The following is a 27,267-nucleotide window of genomic DNA, read 5'->3' on the forward strand; positions in this document are numbered from 1 at the left end:
CCTCCGTCTGTCTCTCTCTCTCCCTCCCTGTCTCTCTGTCTCCCTCCCTGTCTCTTCTCTCTGTCTCCCTCCCTGTCTCTCTGTCTCCCTCCCTGTCTCTCTGTCTCCCTCCCTGTCTCTCTGTCTCCCTCTCTGTCTCCCTCCCTGTCTCTCCGTCTCCCTGTCTCTCTCCCTCTCCCTCCCTGTCTCTCTCTCTCCCTCCCTGTCTCTCTCCCTCCCTCCATGTCTCTCTCTCTCCCTCCATGTCTCTCTCTCTCCCTCCATGTCTCTCTCTCTCCCTCCCTGTCTCTCTCTCTCCCTCCCTGTCTCTCTCTCTCCCTCCCTGTCTCTCTCTCTCCCTCCCTGTCTCTCTCTCTCCCTCCCTGTCTCTCTCTCTCCCTCCCTGTCTCTCTCTCTCCCTCCCTGTCTCTCTCTCTCCCTCCCTGTCTCTCTCTCTCCCTCCCTGTCTCTCTCTCCCCCTCCCTCTCTCTCTCTCTCTCTCTCTCCCCCTCCCTGTCTCTCTCTCCCCCTCCCTGTCTCTCTCTCTCCCTCCCTGTCTCTCTCTCTCCCTCCCTGTCTCTCTCCCTCCCTGTCTCTCTCCCTCCCTGTCTCTCTCTCCCTCCCTCCCTGTCTGTCTCCCTCCCTGTCTCTCTCCCTACCTCCCTGTCTCTCTCTCTCCCTCCCTGTCTCTCTCTGCCCCTCCCTGTCTCTCTCTCCCCCTCCCTGTCTCTCTCTCTCCCTCCCTGTCTCTCTCTCTCCCTCCCTGTCTCTCTCCCTCCCTGTCTCTCTCTCTCCCTCCCTGTCTCCCTCCCTGTCTCCCTGTCTCCCTCCCTGTCTCCCTCCCTGTCTCCCTCCCTCCCTGTCTCTATTGTTCTCTTCATGGGAAACACAACATGGGCATTAAGGTGGGCAGGGCAAAGCTTAGACATACTTCTCTTAAATACGCAATCATGAATCCAGGCCGATCTTTAAACGTCTGTTTGAGCAAAGTTTTTTTTAACAGAAGTTCCCACAACACCCCGATGTAATAATGAAAAAGGTCATTTTGCATTCAGGTAAATAAGGGTGTTGTTGGCTGTGGCACTGGTGTTGACCTCGACCTGTCACTTTATGACAGCGCCAGTCTTTTTAATGTCCAGTGTCAACATTGAAAACGAATACTCTGGAAAATGAATGACCTCAAACTTTATCTTAGTTTATCTAGTTTTAAAGCCCAAATCAAACAGTTCTTTTTTTTACACGTGTGAACGAGCGCGTACACGCTGGAATTAGAAAGAAAACATACGGGCCGGGAGCCAACTGAGTCATGTGCTTCAAATTACAAAGCAGGTCTATCTTCCTCGTACCTACTGGAAGCCATGCTGCTAGTGAGTGGATACACTGACAGAAAATACACTTTGTGCATTAAGTCTGGAATTAACATGTATGGTCAAAGACGTGTTGAGAAGTTCAACTGCCAGTAGCAATAATACATATTTGAAACTTTATGTCTGTCTACCTGGGCTCTGAGATATACAGTGGTCTTTATGTCTGTTTACCTGGGCTCTGAGTGGTACAGTGGTCTTTATGTCTGTCTACCTGGGCTCTGAGTGGTGCAGCGGTCTTTATGTCTGTCTACCTGGGCTCTGAGTGGTACAGTGGTCTTTATGTCTGTCTACCTGGGCTCTGAGTGGTGCAGCGGTCTTTATGTCTGTTTACCTGGGCTCTGAGTGGTGCAGCGGTCTTTATGTCTGTCTACCTGGGCTCTGAGTGGTACAGTGGTCTTTATGTCTGTCTACCTGGGCTCTGAGTGGTACAGTGGTCTTTATGTCTGTCTACCTGGGCTCTGAGTGATACAGCGGTCTTTATGTCTGTTTACCTGGGCTCTGAGTGGTGCAGCGGTCTTTATGTCTGTCTACCTGGGCTCTGAGTGGTACAGTGGTCTTTATGTCTGTCTACCTGGGCTCTGAGTGGTACAGTGGTCTTTATGTCTGTCTACCTGGGCTCTGAGTGGTACAGTGGTCTTTATGTCTGTCTACCTGGGCTCTGAGTGGTGCAGCGGTCTTTATGTCTGTCTACCTGGGCTCTGAGTGGTACAGTGGTCTTTTTGTCTGTCTACCTGGGCTCTGAGATATACAGTGGTCTTTATGTCTGTTTACCTGGGCTCTGAGTGGTACAGTGGTCTTTTTGTCTGTCTACCTGGGCTCTGAGATATACAGTGGTCTTTATGTCTGTCTACATGGGCTCTGAGTGGTACAGTGGTCTTTTTGTCTGTCTACCTGGGCTCTGAGATATACAGTGGTCTTTATGTCTGTCTACCTGGGCTCTGAGATATACAGTGGTCTTTATGTCTGTTTACCTGGGCTCTGAGTGGTACAGTGGTCTTTATGTCTGTTTACCTGGGCTCTGAGTGGTACAGCGGTCTTTATGTCTGTCTACCTGGGCTCTGAGTGGTACAGTGGTCTTTATGTCTGTCTACCTGGGCTCTGAGTGATACAGTGGTCTTTATGTCTGTCTACCTGGGCTCTGAGTGGTACAGTGGTCTTTATGTCTGTCTACCTGGGCTCTGAGTGGTACAGTGGTCTTTATGTCTGTCTACCTGGGCTCTGAGTGGTACAGTGGTCTTTATGTCTGTCTACCTGGGCTCTGAGTGGTACAGTGGTCTTTATGTCTATCTACCTGGGCTCTGAGTGGTACAGTGGTCTTTATGTCTGTCTACATGGGCTCTGAGTGGTACAGTGGTCTTTATGTCTGTCTACCTGGGCTCCGAGTGGCGCAGCGGTCTAAAGCACTGCATCTCAGTGCAAGAGGCGTCACTACAGACACCCTGGTTCAAATCCAGGCTGTATCACAACTGGCCGCGATTGGGCGGCGCACAATTGGCCCAGCGTCGTCCGGGTTTGGCCGGGGTAGGCCGTCATTGTAAATAAGAATTTGTTCTGAACTGATTTGCCTAGTTAAATAAAGACGTCATTTTTTTAAACCTTTGTTGATTTCGAGCACAGGCATATAGCCTAGGCAGGCTATGACTAGGAAACTGAAGGAATGAGACTAGCTGCGTTCGGAATACAATGGATTCAGAAAGTGTTCAGACCCCTTGACTTTTTCCACATTTTGTTACGTTACAGTCTTATTATAAAATGGATGAAATACAAAAATGTCCTCATCAATCTATACACAATACGCCCTAATGACATCACAATACCCCCTAATGACATCACAATACCCCTAATGACATCACAAATGACATCACAATACCCCCTAATGACATCACAATACCCCATAATGACAAAGTGTTTTTAGATTTTTTAAAAACATTTTTGAAAAATAAAAACTGTAAATACCTCATTTACAGAAGTATTCAGACCCTTTGCTATGAGACTCGAAATTGAGCTCAGGTGCATCCTGTTTCCATTGATCATCCTTGAGATGTTTCTAGAACTTGATTGGAGTCCACCTGTAGTAAATTAAATTGATTGGACATGGTTTGGAAAGGCACACACCTGTCTATAGAAGGTTCCACAGCTGACAGTGCATGTCAGAGCAAGAACCAAGCCATGAGGTCGAAGGAATTGTCCATAGAGCTCCGAGACAGGATTGTGTCGAGGCACAGATCTGGGGAAGGGTACCAAAAAATGTTATCAGCTTTCATTTCTGATGAGTCATGTCTCAATGCTTTTCCCTCTCCAGTTCTCAGGTAGTTTGAATCAGATAATTAGATTGTGTAAAATGTGGGCAAAACTAGTTGAAATGACATAATTTCAACAAGTTTTGCCTTGGTCATATGCCGTACACAGTCATAGGAGTTGAAGCTGCTTATTCCACCACAGCGGTTAAAACGATCAAAGGGTTTCTCTCTTGGCAGTGAAAGATGTGAGAGGTGTTGGTTTACAGTGACACTATTAACCCCACCAGTCTCTGAGAGTCTTGCTTTAGAGTGAACCACAGAGGCCAGGGCCAATGAGGCGAGGACAGGAGGAGGATCTGATAGGTGGCATGACTGAGAATCCCACATGAACTACAAGCTGCCATGGTGATACAACTGTTGTCAGGGGAGGTGGATAAACCTATGATGTGATTGGACTAATGGATTTAGTAAAACAGTAATAATACATTAGAATACAGCTGTGTGTACCTTACACCACCAAAACGACAGTCACAATGAGTAATACATCACTTTATTAATGACCTACATATGAAGTTGTAATGAACTGCCTATACTTCTGAACTGTTTAAGATGTTATCTTTGTCTGTGGAATACTCATTTGTCTTTCTCTCCCCTTTCCTCTCTCTCTCTCCCCCACGCTGTCTCTTTCTCTCCCCCCCACTCTCTCTCTCTCTCTCCCTCCCCCACTCTGTCTCTCTCTCTCTCTCTCCCTCCCCCACTCTGTCTCTCTCTCTCATCTCTCTCTCCCTCCCCAACTCTGTCTCTCTCTCTCTCTATCCCCCCTCTCTCTCTCCCCATTCCTCTCTCTCTATCCCCCCCTCTCTCTCTCTCTCTCTCTCTCTCTCTCTCTCTCTCTCTATCCCTCCCGTCCCTCTCTCTCTCCCCTTTCCTCTCTTTCTCTCTCTCTCTCTCTCTATCCCTCCCCCCCTCTCTCTCTCCCCGTTCCTCTCTCTCTCTCTCTATCCCTTCCCCCCCCTCTCTCTCCCCGTTCCTCTCTCTCTCTCTCTCTCTATCCCTCCCCCCCTCTCTCTCCCCTTTCCTCTCTTTCTCTCTTTCTCTCTCTCTCTCTCTCTCTCTCTCTCTCTCTCTCTCTCTCTCTCTCTCTCTCTCTCTCTCTCTCTCTCTCTCTCTCTCTCTATCCCTCCCCCCCTCTCTCTCTCCCGTTCCTCTCTCTCTCTCTCTATCCCTCCCCCTCTCTCTCTCTCCCTGTTTCTCTCTTTCTCTCTCTCTCTCTCTCCCTCCAGTGGTGCCTCTGATCCTGAAGGCCTTGGTCTATGATGAGAAGAGAGGAGCGTGTAGCGTTGGTTCTAACGTACGAGACGCAGCCTGCTACGTCTGCTGGGCCTTTGCCAGGGCCTACGAACCCACCGAGCTGAAGCCCTTCGTCACTCAGATCGCCTGGTAACACTCCTCTACTTCTTCATCATCCTCCTCCTCTGTCTCTCTGACCCCGGTCGGGGTCAATTACGTTTTTAATTCAGTTAGTGAATTGATGTCAATTGAAGATTTGTGTGAACTTGCGCATCTCAAGGTAGGATTCTGCCCTAGTCATAGAGAAGGTTAAACATGGGTTCTGCCCTAGTCATAGAGAAGGTTAAACATGGGTTCTGCCCTAGTCATAGAGAAGGTTAAACATGGGTTCTGCCCTAGTCATAGAGAAGGTTAAACATGGGTTCTGCCCTAGTCATAGAGAAGGTTAAACATGGGTTCTGCCCTAGTCATAGAGAAGGTTAAACATGGGTTCTGCCCTATTCATAGAGAAGGTTAAACATGGGTTCTGCCCTGGTCATAGAGAAGGTTAAACATGGGTTCTGCCCTGGTCATAGAGAAGGTTAAACATGGGTTCTGCCCTAGTCATAGAGAAGGTTAAACATGGGTTCTGCCCTGGTCATAGAGAAGGTTAAACATGGGTTCTGCCCTAGTCATAGAGAAGGTTAAACATGGGTTCTGCCCTGGTCATAGAGAAGGTTAAACATGGGTTCTGCCCTAGTCATAGAGAAGGTTAAACATGGGTTCTGCCCTAGTCATAGAGAAGGTTAAACATGGGTTCTGCCCTAGTCATAGAGAAGGTTAAACATGGGTTCTGCCCTAGTCATAGAGAAGGTTAAACATGGGTTCTGCCCTAGTCATAGAGAAGGTTAAACATGGGTTCTGCCCTAGTCATAGAGAAGGTTAAACATGGATTCTGCCCTAGTCATAGAGAAGGTTAAACATGGGTTCTGCCCTAGTCATAGAGAAGGTTAAACATGGATTCTGCCCTAGTCATAGAGAAGGTTAAACATGGATTCTGCCCTAGTCATAGAGAAGGTTAAACATGGGTTCTGCCCTAGTCATAGAGAAGGTTAAACATGGGTTCTGCCCTAGTCATAGAGAAGGTTAAACATGGGTTCTGCCCTAGTCATAGAGAAGGTTAAACATGGGTTCTGCCCTAGTCATAGAGAAGGTTAAACATGGATTCTGCCCTAGTCATAGAGAAGGTTAAACATGGGTTCTGCCCTAGTCATAGAGAAGGTTAAACATGGATTCTGCCCTAGTCATAGAGAAGGTTAAACATGGGTTCTGCCCTAGTCATAGAGAAGGTTAAACATGGGTTCTGCCCTAGTCATAGAGAAGGTTAAACATGGGTTCTGCCCTAGTCATAGAGAAGGTTAAACATGGGTTCTGCCCTAGTCATAGAGAAGGTTAAACATGGGTTCTGCCCTAGTCATAGAGAAGGTTAAACATGGGTTCTGCCCTAGTCATAGAGAAGGTTAAACATGGGTTCTGCCCTAGTCATAGAGAAGGTTAAACATGGGTTCTGCCCTAGTCATAGAGAAGGTTAAACATGGGTTCTGCCCTAGTCATAGAGAAGGTTAAACATGGGTTCTGCCCTAGTCATAGAGAAGGTTAAACATGGGTTCTGCCCTAGTCATAGAGAAGGTTAAACATGGGTTCTGCCCTAGTCATAGAGAAGGTTAAACATGGGTTCTGCCCTAGTCATAGAGAAGGTTAAACATGGGTTCTGCCCTAGTCATAGAGAAGGTTAAACATGGGTTCTGCCCTAGTCATAGAGAAGGTTAAACATGGGTTCTGCCCTAGTCATAGAGAAGGTTAAACATGGGTTCTGCCCTAGTCATAGAGAAGGTTAAACATGGGTTCTGCCCTAGTCATAGAGAAGGTTAAACATGGGTTCTGCCCTAGTCATAGAGAAGGTTAAACATGGGTTCTGCCCTAGTCATAGAGAAGGTTAAACATGGGTTCTGCCCTAGTCATAGAGAAGGTTAAACATGGGTTCTGCCCTAGTCATAGAGAAGGTTAAACATGGGTTCTGCCCTAGTCATAGAGAAGGTTAAACATGGGTTCTGCCCTAGTCATAGAGAAGGTTAAACATGGGTTCTGCCCTAGTCATAGAGAAGGTTAAACATGGGTTCTGCCCTAGTCATAGAGAAGGTTAAACATGGATTCTGCCCTAGTCATAGAGAAGGTTAAACATGGGTTCTGCCCTAGTCATAGAGAAGGTTAAACATGGGTTCTGCCCTAGTCATAGAGAAGGTTAAACATGGGTTCTGCCCTAGTCATAGAGAAGGTTAAACATGGGTTCTGCCCTAGTCATAGAGAAGGTTAAACATGGGTTCTGCCCTAGTCATAGAGAAGGTTAAACATGGGTTCTGCCCTAGTCATAGAGAAGGTTAAACATGGGTTCTGCCCTAGTCATAGAGAAGGTTAAACATGGGTTCTGCCCTAGTCATAGAGAAGGTTAAACATGGGTTCTGCCCTAGTCATAGAGAAGGTTAAACATGGGTTCTGCCCTAGTCATAGAGAAGGTTAAACATGGGTTCTGCCCTAGTCATAGAGAAGGTTAAACATGGGTTCTGCCCTAGTCATAGAGAAGGTTAAACATGGGTTCTGCCCTAGTCATAGAGAAGGTTAAACATGGGTTCTGCCCTAGTCATAGAGAAGGTTAAAAATGGGTTCTGCCCTAGTCATAGAGAAGGTTAAAAATGGGTTCTGCCCTAGTCATAGAGAAGGTTAAACATGGGTTCTGCCCTAGTCATAGAGAAGGTTAAACATGGGTTCTGCCCTAGTCATAGAGAAGGTTAAACATGGGTTCTGCCCTAGTCATAGAGAAGGTTAAACATGGGCTTTAAAATTACACAATGTTTCCATTTTTTAAAGATTTTATTTATTTAACTAGGCAGGTCAGTTAATAACAAATTCTTATTTACAATGATGGCCTATGAACAGTGGGTTAACTGCCTTGTTCAGAGGCAGAACGACAGGTTTTACTTTGCCAAAGCACAGCCCCCACACCACTAGAGGGATATCTTCAACCACCAACTTACCATCCTGAGACAAGGCAGAGTATAGCCTTGTTATACTAGCAACCTATTGTTTACTGGCCCAACGCTCTAACCACTAGGCTACCTGCCGCCCCTACACTCTAACCACTAGGCTACCTGCCGCCCCTACACTCTAACCACTAGGCTACCTGCCGCCCCTACACTCTAACCACTAGGCTACCTGCCGCCCCTACACTCTAACCACTAGGCTACCTGCCGCCCCTACACTCTAGGCTACCTGCCGCCCCTACACTCTAACCGCTAGTCTACCTGCCGCCCCTACACTCTAACCACTAGGCTACCTGCCGCCCCTACACTCTAACCACTAGGCTACCTGCCGCCCCTACACTCTAACCACTAGGCTACCTGCCGCCCCTACACTCTAACCACTAGGCTACCTGCCGCCCCTACACTCTAGGCTACCTGCCGCCCCTACACTCTAACCACTAGGCTACCTGCCGCCCCTACACTCTAACCACTAGGCTACCTGCCGCCCCTACACTCTAACCACTAGGCTACCTGCCGCCCCTACACTCTAACCACTAGGCTACCTGCCGCCCCTACACTCTAACCACTAGGCTACCTGCCGCCCCTACACTCTAACCACTAGGCTACCTGCCGCCCCTACAGTCTAACCACTAGGCTACCTGCCGCCCCTACAGTCTAACCACTAGGCTACCTGCCGCCCCTACACTCTAACCACTAGGCTACCTGCCGCCCCTACACTCTAACCACTAGGCTACCTGCCGCCCCTACACTCTAACCACTAGTCTACCTGCCGCCCCCACACTCTAACCGCTAGTCTACCTGCCGCCCCCACACACTCTATGTACTGGGGTCGTTATCGTAAGCCTCTGCTGCTCCTCATCCACACCTCAGCGTAGACTACAAGCCTCTATCTCTTCCTCTCATCATCCACACCTCAACATAGACTACAAGCCTCTATCTCTGCCTGCTCCTCATCCACACCTCAACGTAGACTACAAGCCTCTATCTCTGCCTCTCCTCATCCACACCTCAACGTAGACTACAGGCCTCTATCTCTTCCTCTCCTCATCCACACCTCAACGTAGACTACAAGCCTCTATCTCTGCCTGCTCCTCATCCACACCTCAACATAGACTACAAGCCTCTATCTCTGCCTGCTCCTCATCCACACCTCAGCGTAGACTACAAGCCTCTATCTCTGTCTGCTCCTCATCCACACCTCAACGTAGACTACAAGCCTCTATCTCTGCCTCTCCTCATCCACACCTCAACGTAGACTACAAGCCTCTATCTCTTCCTCTCCTCATCCACACCTCAACGTAGACTACAAGCCTCTATCTCTGCCTCTCCTCATCCACACCTCAACGTAGACTACAAGCCTCTATCTCTTCCTCTCCTCATCCACACCTCAATGTAGACCACAAACATCTGTCTCTGCCTGCTCCTCATCCACACCTCAACGTAGACTACAAGCCTCTATCTCTGCCTCTCCTCATCCACACCTCAACGTAGACTACAAGCCTCTATCTCTTCCTCTCCTCATCCACACCTCAACGTAGACTACAAGCCTCTATCTCTTCCTCTCCTCATCCACACCTCAACGTAGACTACAAGCCTCTATCTCTTCCTCTCCTCATCCACACCTCAACGTAGACTACAAGCCTCTATCTCTTCCTCTCCTCATCCACACCTCAACGTAGACTACAAGCCTCTATCTCTGCCTCTCCTCATCCACACCTCAACGTAGACTACAAACATCTGTCTCTGCCTGCTCCTTATCCACACCTCAACGTAGACTACAAGCCTCTATCTCTTCCTGCTCCTCATCCACACCTCAACGTAGACTACAAGCCTCTATCTCTGCCTCTCGTCATCCACACCTCAACGTAGACTACAAGCCTCTATCTCTGCCTCTCCTCATCCACACCTCAACGTAGACTACAAGCCTCTATCTCTTCCTGCTCCTCATCCACACCTCAACGTAGACTACAAGCCTCTATCTCTTCTTCTCCTCATCCACACCTCAACGTAGACTACAAGCCTCTATCTCTGCCTCTCCTCATCCACACCTCAACGTAGACTACAAGCCTCTATCTCTGCCTCTCCTCATCCACACCTCAACGTAGACTACAAGCCTCTATCTCTTCCTCTCCTCATCCACACCTCAACGTAGACTACAGGCCTCTATCTCTTTTTCTCCTCATCCACACCTCAACGTAGACTACAAGCCTCTATCTCTTCCTCTCCTCATCCACACCTCAACGTAGACTACAAGCCTCTATCTCTTCCTCTCCTCATCCACACCTCAACGTAGACTACAAGCCTCTATCTCTGCCTGCTCCTCATCCACACCTCAACGTAGACTACAAGCCTCTATCTCTTCCTCTCCTCATCCACACCTCAACGTAGACTACAAGCCTCTATCTCTGCCTCTCCTCATCCACACCTCAACGTAGACTACAAGCCTCTATCTCTTCCTCTCCTCATCCACACCTCAACGTAGACTACAAGCCTCTATCTCTGCCTGCTCCTCATCCACACCTCAACATAGACTACAGGCCTCTATCTCTTCCTCTCCTCATCTACACCTCAACATAGACTACAAACATCTGTCTCTGCCTGCGCCTCATCCACATCTCAACGTAGACTACAAACATCTGTCTCTGCCTGCTCCTCATCCACACCTCAGCATGATGAAACCATCTCCCTCTGGCTGTTAAGCCATACGACGTGTCTAACTGGTTTGGTTTGGAGCACTGTCCGGGCTTAATGCATTTCACAGACAGGCAGGCAGACACTCCTTTGTCCCTGACAGGATTACAGGTGACTGAAGGTGTTAGTGTGGAGGAGTGGGTTGTTTCTTGCCATGCTGAGGAGAGGGTGATGAGAGGAGGAAGTGATGAGTGGAGGGCCTTGGTTGTCAGGTGTCTCTGTGTGTGTTCAGGTCTCAGGTGTACCTCTTAGCTGTGCATGACTCCACACCTGTCCTGCCTGTGTCTGCAGAGAAGTTGACGTTCATTTACGTACCCTGCCCCTCCCTCCCTCCCTCCCTCTGTGGACATGTCTGGGCCTGCGGGACCCTGTGACTATGCGGACTAGCTCTGCAGTGTCAGTTTTAACCCCCCCCCCCCCCCCCCCCCCCCCCCCCACCAGCCTCCCGCTCCCTGCAGCCAGCCCTGCCAGGTTTCGCCTGGCGCGGTTGGTTTCGGTGGCTGTTTGGTACCGGGGCTCAGGCAAGCTCAGTCCTGCTCCAGATTCGTCAAAGCCTCGTGACATTTTTACTCCACTTTAGTGTGGCATTTACATACATACACACACACACACGCACATGCACAGGGGGGTGGGGGGGTACGCACACAGACATTGTGCTTGGTCACTATGAAGCTCTGGAACTCAGGATATAAGGTGCAGGATGTCCCCAGGGGAACTCTTCTCCTCAGATGAGACTCTCTCGTTCTTTCTTTCCGTCCCCCCAGTTCATGGACTGGTGCCTCACTGAAACCACAGTGGTTAGTCAGGTTAGGGTTAGTGTCCAGGGACAGAGAGAACAGAGTTAGTCAGGTTAGGGTTAGTGTCCAGGGACAGAGAGAACAGAGTTAGTCAGGTTAGTGTCCAGGGACAGAGAGAACAGAGTTAGTCAGGTTAGTGTCCAGGGACAGAGAGAACAGAGTTAGTCAGGGTTAGTGTCCAGGGACAGAGAGAACAGAGTTAGTCAGGTTAGGGTTAGTGTCCAGGGACAGAGAGAACAGAGTTAGTCAGGTTAGTGTCCAGGGACAGAGAGAACAGAGTTAGTCAGGTTAGGGTTAGTGTCCAGGGACAGAGAGAACAGAGTTAGTCAGGGTTAGTGTCCAGGGACAGAGAGAACAGAGTTAGTCAGGGTTAGTGTCCAGGGACAGAGAGAACAGGGTTAGTGTCCAGGGACTGAGAGAACAGAGTTAGTCAGGGTTAGTGTCCAGGGACAGAGAGAACAGGGTTAGTGTCCAGGGACAGAGAGAACAGAGTTAGTCAGGTTAGTGTCCAGGGACAGAGAGAACAGAGTTAGTCAGGGTTAGTGTCCAGGGACAGAGAGAACAGAGTTAGTCAGGGTTAGTGTCCAGGGACAGAGAGAACAGAGTTAGTCAGGGTTAGTGTCCAGGGACAGAGAGAACAGAGTTAGTCAGGTTAGTGTCCAGGGACAGAGAGAACAGAGTTAGTCAGGTTAGTGTCCAGGGACAGAGAGAACAGAGTTAGTCAGGGTTAGTGTCCAGGGACAGAGAGAACAGAGTTAGTCAGGGTTAGTGTCCAGGGACAGAGAGAATAGAGTTAGTCAGGTTAGTGTCCAGGGACAGAGAGAACAGAGTTAGTCAGGGTTATTGTCCAGGGACAGAGAGAACAGAGTTAGTCAGGGTTAGTGTCCAGGGACAGAGAGAACAGAGTTAGTCAGGGTTAGTGTCCAGGGACAGAGAGAACAGAGTTAGTCAGGGTTAGTGTCCAGGGACAGAGAGAATAGAGTTAGTCAGGTTAGTGTCCAGGGACAGAGAGAACAGAGTTAGTCAGGGTTATTGTCCAGGGACAGAGAGAACAGAGTTAGTCAGGGTTAGTGTCCAGGGACAGAGAGAACAGAGTTAGTCAGGGTTAGTGTCCAGGGACAGAGAGAAGAGTGGGAGAGCCAACAGAGCCTGGGGCAGTTTCTCCCTCCCTCCCTGGCTGCCTGGTTGGTTGGGTGGCTGGCTGCCTGGTTGGTTGGGTGGCTGGCTGCCTGGTTGGTTGGGTGGCTGGCTGCCTGGTTGGTTGGGTGGCTGGCTGCCTGGTTGGTTGGGTGGCTGGCTGGCTGGTTGGTTGGTTGGGTGGCTGGCTGGCTGGCTGGCTGGCTGCCTGGTTGGTTGGTTGGTTGGGGGGCTGGCTGCCTGCCTGGTTGGGGGGCTGGCTGGTTGGGTGGCTGGCTGGCTGCCTGGTTGGGTGGCTGGCTGGCTGGCTGCCTGGTTGGGTGGCTGGCTGGGTGGCTGGCTGGCTGACTGCCTGGTTGGGTGGCTGACTGCTTGGTTGGGTGGCTGGCTGCCTGGTTGGTTGGGTGGCTGGCTGCCTGGTTGGGGGGCTGGCTGGCTGGCTGCCTGGTTGGTTGGGTGGCTGGCTGGCTGACTGCCTGGTTGGGTGGCTGACTGCCTGGTTGGGTGGCTGGTTGCCTGGTTGGTTGGGTGGCTGGCTGGCTGGCTGCCTGGTTGGCTGGCTGCCTGCCTGCCTGCCTGGTTGGGTGGCTGCCTGGTTGGGGGGCTGGCTGGCTGCCTGGTTGGCTTGCTGGCTGTCAAAGGTACTGGGTATCCCTCAGCAGCCTAGTTCACACACCTACACCTTCCTATAACACTTAGAGGGAGGATGAAAAGAGGGAGGACAGAAAGAGATTGGGGAGGAGGAAAAGAGGAAGGACAGAAAGAGATTGGGGAGGAGGAAAAGAGCGAGGACAGAAAGAGATTGGTAAGGAGGAAACGAGGGAGGACAGAAATGGGTGGATGATTTGTAAGGAGAGAGAAGGGATGTCAACGGTGTGATCAAAGAGGTGGCCCGGAGTCAGTGATTACAGGATGGGCCCGGAGTCAGTGACTACAGGATGGGCCCGGAGTCAGTGATTACAGGATGGGCCCGGAGTCAGTGACTACAGGATGGGCCCGGAGTCAGTGACTACAGGATGGGCCCGGAGTCAGTGACTACAGGATGGGCCCGGAGTCAGTGACTACAGGATGGGCCCGGAGTCAGTGACTACAGGATGGGCCCGGAGTCAGTGACTACGGGGAGGGGCCCGGAGTCAGTGACTACGGGGAGGGGCCCGGAGTCAGTGACTACGGGGAGGGGCCCGGAGTCAGTGACTACGGGGAGGGGCCCGGAGTCAGTGACTACGGGGAGGGGCCCGGAGTCAGTGACTACGGGGGGGGGGCCCGGAGTCAGTGACTACGGGGGGGGGGGCCCGGAGTCAGTGACTACGGGGGGGGGGCCCGGAGTCAGTGACTACGGGGGGGGGGGCCCGGAGTCAGTGACTACGGGGGGGGGGGGCCCGGAGTCAGTGACTACGGGGGGGGGGGGCCCGGAGTCAGTGACTACGGGGGGGGGGGGCCCGGAGTCAGTGACTACGGGGGGGGGGGGCCCGGAGTCAGTGACTACGGGGGGGGGGGGCCCGGAGTCAGCGACTACGGGGGGGGGGCCCGGAGTCAGCGACTACGGGGGGGGGGGGCCGGAGTCAGTGACTACGGGGGGGGGGGCCCGGAGTCAGTGACTACGGGGGGGGGGGGCCCGGAGTCAGTGACTACGGGGGGGGGGGGCCCGGAGTCAGTGACTACGGGGGGGGGGGGCCCGGAGTCAGTGACTACGGGGGGGGGGGCCCGGAGTCAGTGACTACGGGGGGGGGCCCGGAGTCAGTGACTACAGGAGGGTCCCGGAGTCAGTGACTACAGGAGGGTCCCGGAGTCAGTGACTACAGGAGGGGCCCCGGAGTCAGTGACTACAGGAGGGGCCCCGGAGTCAGTGACTACAGGAGGGGCCCCGGAGTCAGTGACTACAGGAGGGGCCCCGGAGTCAGTGACTACAGGAGGGGCCCCGGAGTCAGTGACTACAGGAGGGGCCCCGGAGTCAGTGACTACAGGAGGGGCCCCGGAGTCATATGTAATCATACATTCCTTCAGGTTGTTGTTGTTGGCACCATGTCGACTTGTTGAATTTTGGTTCTCAGCACAGATTAGGTTGTTTTTCTTCATTTGGTCGACCAAGAAACTGGCAAACACTTTACTTGAGTGGTAGTTTAGTAGTTCATACTTTTCTCATCAACCACAAGGTCCAACTTGGGTTGTTGTTCTTCAAGGGTTCTCTCCTGTCCGATCATAGTAATGACGTCACTGTGGCCCAACACCAATACAAAGGCATCAAGGTAATAAATAAATTCACCTGCCTGTGTATCAGTGTGTTTATCTGTCCTTCTATTTGTCTTTCTCTCTCTCTCTCTCTCCCTCTTCTCTCTCTCTCTCTCTCTCTCTCTCTCTCTCTCTCTCTCTGTCTCTCTCTCTCTCTGTCTCTCTCTCTCTCTCTGTCTCTGTGTCTCTCTGTCTCTCTCTCTCTCTCCAGTGCTCTGGTGATCACTGCTGTGTTTGACCGGAACATCAACTGTCGTAGAGCTGCATCAGTGAGTGACCACTCTCTCTGTCTGTTTCAGTCTCGCTCTCTCGTACACGTATCAAACCATGTATCAAGGTTGAGAAATTCTGTTTTTAATTCAATAAATCCAGGGAATTAATTGAAATTCAATTTATATGTTCAAAAATCATCATAGAAAATAATGGGCCATTTTTTTATGAATTAATTTAATTTTAATTAACTTTCTGGATTGCCTGAATTGACCCTGACCCTGTCATTTTATATCAGATCTGACTATTATCTAACTACTGTCTCTTAGACCCTGTCATTTATATCAGATCTGACTACTGACTATTATCTAACTACTGTCTCTTAGACCCTGTCATTTATATCAGATCTGACTACTGACTATTATCTAACTACTAAACTGTGTATTTTTCTCTTTCTCTTCCAGGCTGCCTTCCAGGAGAATGTGGGAAGACAGGTTTGTGAACCCAGTTACCAAAACCATAGGTTATTAGTTATTACATGACTAATGCTATGATGCACAGTACATTTGAGTTATAATGTTCACCTACCATCCAGGTGTAACTGTAACCTGCCCTGACTGTCACTAAAGTCCTTTAAACAGATCATCAACTAATATGCTTTGTGTGCCGCCAGCAGCCTGCCAAGCTTGGCATCAGATCTAGTGACTAGTTATCAAAATGTAATTACCTTTGAGATGTCATATTATTTCAAATGTTCATATCATTTCAACTGTTCATATCATTTCAACTGTTCATATCATTCCTTGTGGCTCATATTGTACACCATGGGTTTACTGATGGACACAGAGGTGTTTTGGTAACCTTGCCTGAGACCTGGAGATTTGTGTTAGCTCCCTGGTCTAATGCATAGGCTTTAGCTCAGCGGGCTAACAGGAGACTTGGGTTGGAACCCAGTCGGTCACACTGAAACCACTGTTCTCTTGGCACATAGATGTGATCCCTTGCCTCTGTCTCCAGGGCACGTTCCCCTACGGTATCGACATCGTAGTAGCAGCTGACTACTTTGCTGTTGGGAACCTGACCAAGTGTTACCTGTCCATCAGGTGAGTTTAAGATACTCTACAGAGGTTTGACCTTTAGGGGAGCTCTTGAGCCAAAACGGACCTCCTTAATAACTAGACACAGTATATTAACCAGGTTTCCATCCAACCTTTTCACGAGGATGAATTATCTGCCGGGAATGTGGGTACAATTTCATAATTGTCGACAGACAATTTGTTTGTTCGACATATTGGGATCTTTTTGTGTCTGTAAAATGTATTATGTGAGAAATAGCGGTGGAAACGTCTTTATGCGCAAATATACAGTACCATTCAAAAGTTTGGACACACCTACTCATTCCAGGGTGTGCCAAGAGTGTGCAAAGCTGTCATTAAGGCAAAGGGTGGCTACTTTGAAGAATCTCATATACAATATATTTTGATTTATTTAACACTTGTTTTGGTCACTACATGGTTCCATATGTTATTTAATAGTTTTAATGTCTTCTCTATTCATCTACAATGTAGAAAATAGTAAAAACAAAGACAAACCCTTGAATGAGTAGGTGTGTCCACATGTTTGACTGGTACTGTAGATATAATAATCATCATATGGAAGTAAAAGTGTGAGTCACGTGATGATATGGTGTGTTGTCCTCCCACTACGACTCAGGTAACATGCAGGTTAATCAGCTACAGATGAAATCAGTTGTGATGAACTTTACAGGGAGGTGAAAGTGCACAGTGATGAGCTTGATGTTCCTTGACCAATAAATAGCGACTTATTCTGGTGACATGATGATCGATGCTTCAATGCTTGGCTGCCGTTTGCAAGCTGTTGGCCAGAGCCCACATGCCAAGACCAGTGTGGCACATTTGTTATGTAAAGCAACAATTTTTTCGACAAAACTACTTAAACGCAAAATAAATGTTTATATGCAGTAAGTCGTCACGCACAGCATTTTATCCGCAACAAACCAGTTCGATGGAAACACATCTGGTGGGAAAATCTGATATTGTTTTATGCTAATTTTTGAACATTCTCATGAAAGCCAATTGTCACCAATTGGATGAAACCTAGCTGGTGTCTAGACATGACCTCTTTGGACAGAAAGGGGCATAGACAGGATCACAGGACAGTACATTACAACATGCACAGTAACATCCCGATAGAGAGACATGTCCCAGACAGGAACACAGGACAGTACATTACAACATGCACAGTAACATCCCGATAGAGAGACATGTCCCAGACAGGAGCTTGAAGTGTTCAGCTGGAGTCATAGTTGACAGATGCTGAGACGTGACAGTCAGGTGTCTCATTGTGACATAGCTACGTGTCTCTGAGACCATCATCCGCGGTGGGGGGGGGACACAGCCCGAACGAGCACCTCCCCACAATTCCCAAGCAACGCGTCTCCGTTACACGTCCTCTATTCATTTGAATGTGTTGACAGTTGGAGAAACTGCTTGAGCTGCACTAAAGAATTTGAAAAATCTCAAAGGTCAACCCAATATTCTTGAACACTGCTGTGGGTAATTGTACACATTTAGGCCTTCTTCTCAGAGGGTTGTGTCTTTAGAAACCATTTCCCTGTGTGTGTGAGGGGAGTTACCTGGTAGTAGTAGTATATTTTACACTACCCAGAACCACACAACATAGCTGTACTATCTGGCCTTAGTTAAATGGAGCCTGCCCCTTTATATTGTAGAAGTCGTTTTTTGTGAAGGAGTGAGCATAGGACAGGTCCTTTATATTGTAGAAGTAGTTTATTGTGAAGGAGTGTGCATAGGACAGGCCCTTTATATTGTAGAAGTAGTTTATTGTGAAGGAGTGTGCATAGGACAGGGCCTTTATATTGTAGAAGTAGTTTATTGTGAAGGAGTGTGCATAGGACAGGCCCTTTATATTGTAGAAGTAGTTTATTGTGAAGGAGTGTGCATAGGACAGGCCCTTTATATTGTAGAAGTAGTTTATTGTGAAGGAGTGTGCATAGGACAGGCCCTTTATATTGTAGAAGTAGTTTATTGTGAAGGAGTGTGCATAGGACAGGCCCTTTATATTGTAGAAGTAGTTTATTGTGAAGGAGTGTGCATAGGACAGGGCCTTTATATTGTAGAAGTAGTTTATTGTGAAGGAGTGTGCATAGGACAGGCCCTTCATATTGTAGAAGTAGTTTATTGTGAAGGAGTGTGCATAGGACAGGTCCTTTATATTGTAGAAGTAGTTTTTTGTGAAGGAGTGAGCATAGGACAGGTCCTTTACGTTGAACCAGAGACATTTTCTCTTCTTCTCAATGCATCGCTGACATCTCAGGTATCTGAGCTGTCACAGCCCTGCCTCTCTGTAGAATGTGACTGTCACCATAGGTGCCCTGCGGCTTTGTCACTGACTGCGTCTGATATGCCAACCTATTCTCTACCGGCCCTTGTTTAGCATAGTGCACTAGAATGCCATTTCAAACGCAGCCCTTCCTCTCTGTAGAATGTGCCACCATCCTAATCCTATGAGTGACGTCTCTACCACCACCTCTACTGTCAGAGTAAACATTCCTCCCACATCATAGAACCTGTTGAAGAATGTAGCCCCGGGGGAGACCGACTTCCCTTCTGACTGGAGCAGCAGATTACTGTTGTGGACCAAGATGTTGTTGAGGAAATAAACATTATGACAATATGTTCTGTAGGCTGACGCTGAATGGTGTTGAAAAGGAGCCTTCAAATAGCTGGGTCCAGTACTGTAGTTAGTTAGCTGTCTCCAGTACTATAGTTAGTTAGCTGTGTCCAGTACTGTAGTTAGTTAGCTGTGTCCAATACTGTAGTTAGTTAGCTGTGTCCAGTACTGTAGTTAGTTAGCTGGGTCCAGTACTGTAGTTAGTTAGCTGTGTCCAGTACTGCAGTTAGTTAGCTGGGTCCAGTACTGTAGTTAGTTAGCTGTGTCTAGTACTGTAGTTAGTTAGCTGTGTCCAGTACTGTAGTTAGTTAGCTGGGTCCAGTACTGTAGTTAGTTAGCTGTGTCTAGTACTATAGTTAGTTAGTTAGCTGTGTCTAGTACTATAGTTAGTTAGTTAGCTGTGTCTAGTACTATAGTTAGTTAGTTAGCTGTGTCTAGTACTATAGTTAGTTAGTTAGCTGTGTCTAGTACTATAGTTAGTTAGCTGTGTCTAGTACTATAGTTAGTTAGTTAGCTGTGTCTAGTACTAACGTTAGTTAGCTGTGTCTAGTACTATAGTTAGTTAGTTAGCTGTGTCTAGTACTATAGTTAGTTAGTTAGCTGTGTCTAGTACTATAGTTAGTTAGTTAGCTGTGTCTAGTACTATAGTTAGTTAGTTAGCTGTGTCTAGTACTATAGTTAGTTAGTTAGCTGGGTCCAGTACTATAGTTAGTTAGTTATCTGTGTCTAGTACTATAGTTAGTTAGTTAGCTGTGTCTAGTACTGTAGTTAGTTAGTTAGCTGTGTCTAGTACTATAGTTAGTTAGCTGTGTCTAGTACTATAGTTAGTTAGCTGTGTCTAGTACTATAGTTAGTTAGCTGTGTCTAGTACTATAGTTAGTTAGCTGTGTCTAGTACTATAGTTAGTTAGTTAGCTGTGTCTAGTACTATAGTTAGTTAGTTAGCTGTGTCTAGTACTATAGTTAGTTAGTTAGCTGTGTCTAGTACTATAGTTAGTTAGTTAGCTGTGTCTAGTACTATAGTTAGTTAGTTAGCTGTGTCTAGTACTATAGTTAGTTAGTTAGCTGTGTCTAGTACTATAGTTAGTTAGTTAGCTGTGTCTAGTACTATAGTTAGTTAGTTAGCTGTGTCTAGTACTGTAGTTAGTTAGTTAGCTGTGTCTAGTACTATAGTTAGTTAGCTGTGTCTAGTACTATAGTTAGTTAGCTGGGTCCAGTACTGTAGTTAGTTAGTTAGCTGTGTCTAGTACTATAGTTAGTTAGTTAGCTGTGTCTAGTACTATAGTTAGTTAGTTAGCTGTGTCTAGTACTATAGTTAGTTAGTTAGTTAGCTGTGTCTAGTACTATAGTTAGTTAGTTAGCTGTGTCTAGTACTATAGTTAGTTAGCTGGGTCCAGTACTGTAGTTAGTTAGTTAGCTGGGTCCAGTACTATAGTTAGTTAGTTAGCTGTGTCTAGTACTGTAGTTAGTTAGTTAGCTGTGTCTAGTACTATAGTTAGTTAGCTGTGTCTAGTACTATAGTTAGTTAGCTGTGTCTAGTACTATAGTTAGTTAGTTAGCTGTGTCTAGTACTATAGTTAGTTAGTTAGCTTTGTCTAGTACTATAGTTAGTTAGCTGTGTCTAGTACTATAGTTAGTTAGTTAGCTGTGTCTAGTACTATAGTTAGTTAGTTAGCTGTGTCCAGTACTGTAGTTAGTTAGCTGGGTCCAGTACTGTAGTTAGTTAGCTGTGTCTAGTACTATAGTTAGTTAGTTAGCTTTGTCTAGTACTATAGTTAGTTAGCTGTGTCTAGTACTATAGTTAGTTAGTTAGCTGTGTCTAGTACTATAGTTAGTTAGTTAGCTTTGTCTAGTACTATAGTTAGTTAGCTGTGTCTAGTACTATAGTTAGTTAGTTAGTTAGCTGTGTCTAGTACTATAGTTAGTTAGTTAGCTGTGTCTAGTACTATAGTTAGTTAGTTAGCTGTGTCTAGTACTATAGTTAGTTAGTTAGCTGTGTCTAGTACTATAGTTAGTTAGTTAGCTGTGTCTAGTACTATAGTTAGTTAGTTAGCTGTGTCTAGTACTATAGTTAGTTAGCTGTGTCTAGTACTATAGTTAGTTAGCTGTGTCTAGTACTATAGTTAGTTAGTTAGCTGTGTCTAGTACTATAGTTAGTTAGTTAGCTGTGTCTAGTACTATAGTTAGTTAGTTAGCTGTGTCTAGTACTATAGTTAGTTAGTTAGCTGGGTCCAGTACTATAGTTAGTTAGTTAGCTGGGTCTAGTACTATAGTTAGTTAGCTGTGTCTAGTACTGTAGTTAGTTAGTTAGCTGTGTCTAGTACTATAGTTAGTTAGTTAGCTGTGTCTAGTACTATAGTTAGTTAGCTGTGTCTAGTACTATAGTTAGTTAGTTAGCTGTGTCTAGTACTGTAGTTAGTTAGTTAGCTGGGTCCAGTACTATAGTTAGTTAGTTAGCTGTGTCTAGTACTGTAGTTAGTTTATTAGCTGTGTCTAGTACTATAGTTAGTTAGTTAGCTGTGTCTAGTACTATAGTTAGTTAGCTGTGTCTAGTACTATAGTTAGTTAGCTGTGTCTAGTACTGTAGTTAGTTAGTTAGCTGGGTCCAGTACTGTAGTTAGTTAGCTGGGTCCAGTACTGTAGTTAGTTAGTTAGCTGGGTCCAGTACTGTAGTTAGTTAGTTAGCTGGGTCCAGTACTGTAGTTAGTTAGTTAGCTGGGTCCAGTACTGTAGTTAGTTAGCTGGGTCCAGTACTGTAGTTAGTTAGCTGGGTCCAGTACTGTAGTTAGTTAGCTGGGTCCAGTACTGTAGTTAGTTAGTTAGCTGTGTCTAGTACTATAGTTAGTTAGTTAGCTGTGTCCAGTACTGTAGTTAGTTAGCTGTGTCTAGTACTATAGTTAGTTAGTTAGCTGTGTCTAGTACTATAGTTAGTTAGTTAGCTGTGTCCAGTACTGTAGTTAGTTAGCTGTGTCTAGTACTATAGTTAGTTAGTTGTCTCCAGTACTGTAGTTAGTTAGCTGGGTCCAGTACTGTAGTTAGTTAGCTGTGTCTAGTACTGTAGTTAGTTAGTTAGCTGTGTCTAGTACTGTAGTTAGTTAGTTAGCTGTGTCTAGTACTGTAGTTAGTTAGCTGGGTCCAGTACTGTAGTTAGTTAGCTGGGTCCAGTACTGTAGTTAGTTAGCTGGGTCCAGTACTGTAGTTAGTTAGCTGGGTCTAGTACTATAGTTAGTTAGTTGGGTCCAGTACTGTAGTTAGTTAGCTGTGTCTAGTACTATAGTTAGTTAGTTGTCTCCAGTACTGTAGTTAGTTAGCTGTGTCTAGTACTATAGTTAGTTAGCTGTGTCTAGTACTATAGTTAGTTAGCTGTCTCCAGTACTATAGTTAGTTAGTTGTGTCTAGTACTATAGTTAGTTAGCTGTGTCCAGTACTGTAGTTAGTTAGTTGGGTCCAGTACTGTAGTTAGTTAGCTGTGTCCAGTACTGTAGTTAGTTAGTTAGCTGTGTCTAGTACTGTAGTTAGTTAGCTGTCTCCAGTACTGTAGTTAGTTAGCTGTCTCCAGTACTGTAGTTAGTTAGCTGGGTCCAGTACTGTAGTTAGTTAGCTGTGTCTAGTACTATAGTTAGTTAGTTGGGTCCAGTACTGTAGTTAGTTAGCTGTGTCCAGTACTGTAGTTAGTTAGTTAGCTGGGTCCAGTACTGTAGTTAGTTAGCTGGGTCCAGTACTGTAGTTAGTTAGCTGGGTCCAGTACTGTAGTTAGTTAGTTAGCTGTGTCTAGTACTATAGTTAGTTAGTTAGCTGTGTCTAGTACTATAGTTAGTTAGTTAGCTGTGTCTAGTACTATAATTAGTTAGTTAGCTGTGTCTAGTACTATAGTTAGTTAGTTAGCTGTGTCCAGTACTGTAGTTAGTTAGCTGTGTCTAGTACTATAGTTAGTTAGTTGTCTCCAGTACTGTAGTTAGTTAGCTGGGTCCAGTACTGTAGTTAGTTAGCTGTGTCTAGTACTGTAGTTAGTTAGTTAGCTGTGTCTAGTACTGTAGTTAGTTAGCTGGGTCCAGTACTGTAGTTAGTTAGCTGGGTCCAGTACTGTAGTTAGTTAGCTGGGTCCAGTACTGTAGTTAGTTAGCTGGGTCTAGTACTATAGTTAGTTAGTTGGGTCCAGTACTGTAGTTAGTTAGCTGTGTCTAGTACTATAGTTAGTTAGTTGTCTCCAGTACTGTAGTTAGTTAGCTGTGTCTAGTACTATAGTTAGTTAGCTGTGTCTAGTACTATAGTTAGTTAGCTGTCTCCAGTACTATAGTTAGTTAGTTGTGTCTAGTACTATAGTTAGTTAGCTGTGTCCAGTACTGTAGTTAGTTAGTTGGGTCCAGTACTGTAGTTAGTTAGCTGTGTCCAGTACTGTAGTTAGTTAGTTAGCTGTGTCTAGTACTGTAGTTAGTTAGCTGTCTCCAGTACTGTAGTTAGTTAGCTGGGTCCAGTACTGTAGTTAGTTAGCTGTGTCTAGTACTATAGTTAGTTAGTTGGGTCCAGTACTGTAGTTAGTTAGCTGTGTCCAGTACTGTAGTTAGTTAGTTAGCTGTGTCCAGTACTGTAGTTAGTTAGTTAGCTGTGTCCAGTACTGTAGTTAGTTAGTTAGCTGTGTCCAGTACTGTAGTTAGTTAGTTAGTTAGCTGGGTCCAGTACTGTAGTTAGTTAGCTGTGTCAAGTACTATAGTTAGTTAGCTGGGTCCAGTACTGTAGTTAGTTAGCTGGGTCCAGTACTGTAGTTAGTTAGCTGGGTCCAGTACTGTAGTTAGTTAGCTGGGTCCAGTACTGTAGTTAGTTAGCTGGGTCCAGTACTGTAGTTAGTTAGTTGTGTCCAGTACTGTAGTTAGTTAGTTAGCTGTCTACAGTGCTGTAGTTAGTTAGCTGGGTCCAGTACTGTAGTTAGTTAGTTAGCTGGGTCCAGTACTGTAGTTAGTTAGTTAGCTGGGTCCAGTACTGTAGTTAGTTAGTTAGCTGGGTCCAGTACTGTAGTTAGTTAGCTGGGTCCAGTACTGTAGTTAGTTAGTTAGCTGGGTCCAGTACTGTAGTTAGTTAGTTAGCTGGGTCCAGTACTGTAGTTAGTTAGTTAGCTGGGTCCAGTACTGTAGTTAGTTAGTTAGCTGTCTCCAGTGCTGTAGTTAGTTAGCTGGGTCCAGTACTGTAGTTAGTTAGTTAGCTGGGTCCAGTACTGTAGTTAGTTAGTTAGCTGGGTCCAGTACTGTAGTTAGTTAGTTAGCTGGGTCCAGTACTGTAGTTAGTTAGTTAGCTGGGTCCAGTACTGTAGTTAGTTAGCTGGGTCCAGTACTGTAGTTAGTTAGCTGGGTTCAGTACTGTAGTTAGTTAGCTGGGTCCAGTACTGTAGTTAGTTAGCTGGGTTCAGTACTGTAGTTAGTTAGCTGGGTCCAGTACTGTAGTTAGTTTTTAAATCAAATCAGATGTCATTGGTCACATACACATGGTTAGCAGATGTTAATGTGAGCGTAGCGAAATGCTTGTGCTTCTAGTTCCGACCGTGCAGTAATATCTAACGAGTAATCTAACAATTTCACAACAACTACCTTATACACACAAGTGTAAAGGAATAAACGAATATGTACATATAAATATATGGATGACTGATGGCCGAACGGCATAGGCAAGATGCAGTAGATGGTATAGAGTACAGTATATACATATGAGATGAGTAATGTAGGGTATGTAAACATTATATGAAGTGGCATTGTTTAAAGTGGCTAGTGATACATGTATTACATACATTTTTCCATTATTAAAGTGGCTGGAGTTGAGTCAGAATGTTGACAGCAGCCACTCAATGTTAGTGGTGGCTATCTAACAGTCTGATGGCCTTGAGATAGAAGCTGTTTTTCAGTCTCTCAGTCCCAGCATTGATGCACCTGTACTGACCTCGCCTTTTGGATGACAGCGGGGTGAACAGAAAGTGGCTCGTTATAACATTACCTGTAGTAGTAGTTGTTATAACATTACCTGTAGTAGTAGTTGTTATAACATTACCTGTAGTAGTAGTTGTTATAACATTACCTGTACTAGTAGTTGTTGTAACATTACCTGTAATAGTAGCTGCTATAACATTACCCGTAGTTGTTATAACATTACCTGTATTAGTAGTTGTTATAACATTACCTGTAGTAGTAGTAGTTATAACATTACCTGTAGTAGTAGTTGTTATAACATTACCTGTAGTAGTAGTTGTTATAACATTACCTGTAGTAGTAGTAGTTATAACATTACCTGTAGTAGTAGTTGTTGTAACATTACCTGTAGTTGTAGTAGTTGTTATAACATTACCTGTAGTAGTAGTTGTTGTTATAACATTACCTGTAGTAGTAGTTGTTGTAACATTACCTGTAGTAGTAGTTGTTATAACATGACCTGTATTAGTAGCTGTTATAACATTACCTGTAGTAGTAGTTGTTGTAACATTACCTGTAGTAGTAGTTGTTATAACATTACCTGTAGTAGTAAAATAGTAATAACCTCTTGCTTCGTTCTCTTCAGTGTTTACATCGCCAGTTTCCCAGAATACACCAGGCCCATGATAGACCACTTGGTAGCCATGAAGATCAACCACTGGGACGGGTAAGTCCTTTCTTGTCCTCATCCATGTCCTTTAGACTGTGATCAAATTCTTTCAAATACTGTACTTGATTTAGTTTGCCCGTTACCATGAAACCAATGGAATAGTCCCAGAAGCTAAACCAATGGAATAGTCCCAGAAGCTAAACCAATGGAATAGTCCCAGAAGCTAAACCAATGGAATAGTCCCAGAAGATAAACCAATGGAATAGTCCCAGAAGATAAATCAATGTATTAGTCCCAGAAGCTAAACCAATGGAATTGTCCCAGAAGCTTCTCCAATGGAATAGTCCCAGAAGCTTCTCCAATGGAATAGTCCCATAAGCTTCTCCAATGGAATAGTCCCAGAAGCTGAACCAATGGAATAGTCCCAGAAGCTGAACCAATGGAATAGTCCCAGAAGCTGAACCAATGGAATAGTCCCAGAAGCTGAACCAATGGAATAGTCCCAGAAGCTGAACCAATGGAATAGTCCCAGAAGCTGAACCAATGGAATAGTCCCAGAAGCTGAACCAATGGAATAGTCCCAGAAGCTGAACCAATGGAATAGTCCCAGAAGCTGAACCAATGGAATAGTCCCAGAAGCTGAACCAATGGAATAGTCCCAGAAGCTGAACCAATGGAATAGTCCCAGAAGCTGAACCAATGGAATAGTCCCAGAAGCTAAACCAATGGAATAGTCCCAGAAGCTAAACCAATGGAATAGTCCCAGAAGCTAAACCAATGGAATAGTCCCAGAAGCTAAACCAATGGAATAGTCCCAGAAGCTAAACCAATGGAATAGTCCCAGAAGCTAAACCAATGGAATAGTCCCAGAAGCTAAACCAATGGAATAGTCCCAGAAGCTAAACCAATGGAATAGTCCCAGAAGCTAAACCAATGGAATAGTCCCAGAAGCTAAACCAATGGAATAGTCCCAGAAGCTAAACCAATGGAATAGTCCCAGAAGCTAAACCAATGGAATAGTCCCAGAAGCTAAACCAATGGAATAGTCCCAGAAGCTAAACCAATGGAATAGTCCCAGAAGCTAAACCAATGGAATAGTCCCAGAAGCTAAACCAATGGAATAGTCCCAGAAGCTAAACCAATGGAATAGTCCCAGAAGCTAAACCAATGGAATAGTCCCAGAAGCTGAACCAATGGAATAGTCCCAGAAGCTGAACCAATGGAATAGTCCCAGAAGCTAAATCAAGCACACCTCAAGTTAGTATTTGTCGTATGCGTTTGTCCCAAGTGGGATGTCCGTATGCCAGCCTGCTGCCATTAAAGCCTTGGTACTGTGTATAGCCTATTAGAGTAGAAGCAGTTGTATGTAATGGAGAAAGTGGACTTCTCCTCTGCATGTGTATCTGTTGTGTTGCAGGGTGATTCGACAGCTAGCGACAAAGGCTTTGCATAATCTGACGCCTCAAGCACCTGATTATATGGCCACAACAGGTGAGCTATGTCATTGGTCCTGTTTCCTACCTGCTGTAACACAACACAGTGTCTTACTGTGGAATGGACTGGGTCACATTCAGCTGTAGTTACTGTTCCCTTCCTGCTGTAACACAACACAGTGTCTTACTGTGGAATGGACTGGGTCACATTCAGCTGTAGTTACTGTTTCCTTCCTGCTGTAACACAACACAGTGTCTTACTGTGGAATGGACTGGGTCACATTCAGCTGTAGTTACTGTTCCCTTCCTGCTGTAACACAACACAGTGTCTTACTGTGGAATGGACTGGGTCACATTCAGCTGTAGTTACTGTACCCTTCCTGCTGTAACACAACACAGTGTCTTACTGTGGAATGGACTGGGTCACATTCAGCTGTAGTTACTGTTCCCTTCCTGCTGTAACACAACACAGTGTCTTACTGTGGAATGGACTGGGTGACATTCAGCTGTAGTTACTGTTGTTGTGTCTGGGTCCTCATATCT

At 46.1% G+C, this 27,267-nt stretch overlaps 1 protein-coding gene across 1 annotated transcript in view; it reads left to right on the forward strand.

The window, feature by feature from the left end:
* The window catches only part of LOC129842631 (tubulin-specific chaperone D-like), a 65,508-nt gene that overhangs the window by 32,076 nt on the left and 6,165 nt on the right, over positions 1-27,267 (forward strand). Inside the window, exons 15-20 of the mRNA XM_055911253.1 lie at positions 4,870-5,026; positions 15,019-15,076; positions 15,482-15,511; positions 16,035-16,120; positions 25,268-25,348; positions 26,709-26,782. Coding sequence (XP_055767228.1) covers positions 4,870-5,026; positions 15,019-15,076; positions 15,482-15,511; positions 16,035-16,120; positions 25,268-25,348; positions 26,709-26,782 — 486 coding nt within the window. The remainder of the gene's footprint in view (positions 1-4,869; positions 5,027-15,018; positions 15,077-15,481; positions 15,512-16,034; positions 16,121-25,267; positions 25,349-26,708; positions 26,783-27,267) is intronic.

The sequence above is a fragment of the Salvelinus fontinalis genome, unplaced genomic scaffold (assembly GCF_029448725.1).
Source record: "Salvelinus fontinalis isolate EN_2023a unplaced genomic scaffold, ASM2944872v1 scaffold_0057, whole genome shotgun sequence".
In the NCBI taxonomy this organism is placed as follows: Eukaryota; Metazoa; Chordata; class Actinopteri; order Salmoniformes; family Salmonidae; genus Salvelinus; species Salvelinus fontinalis.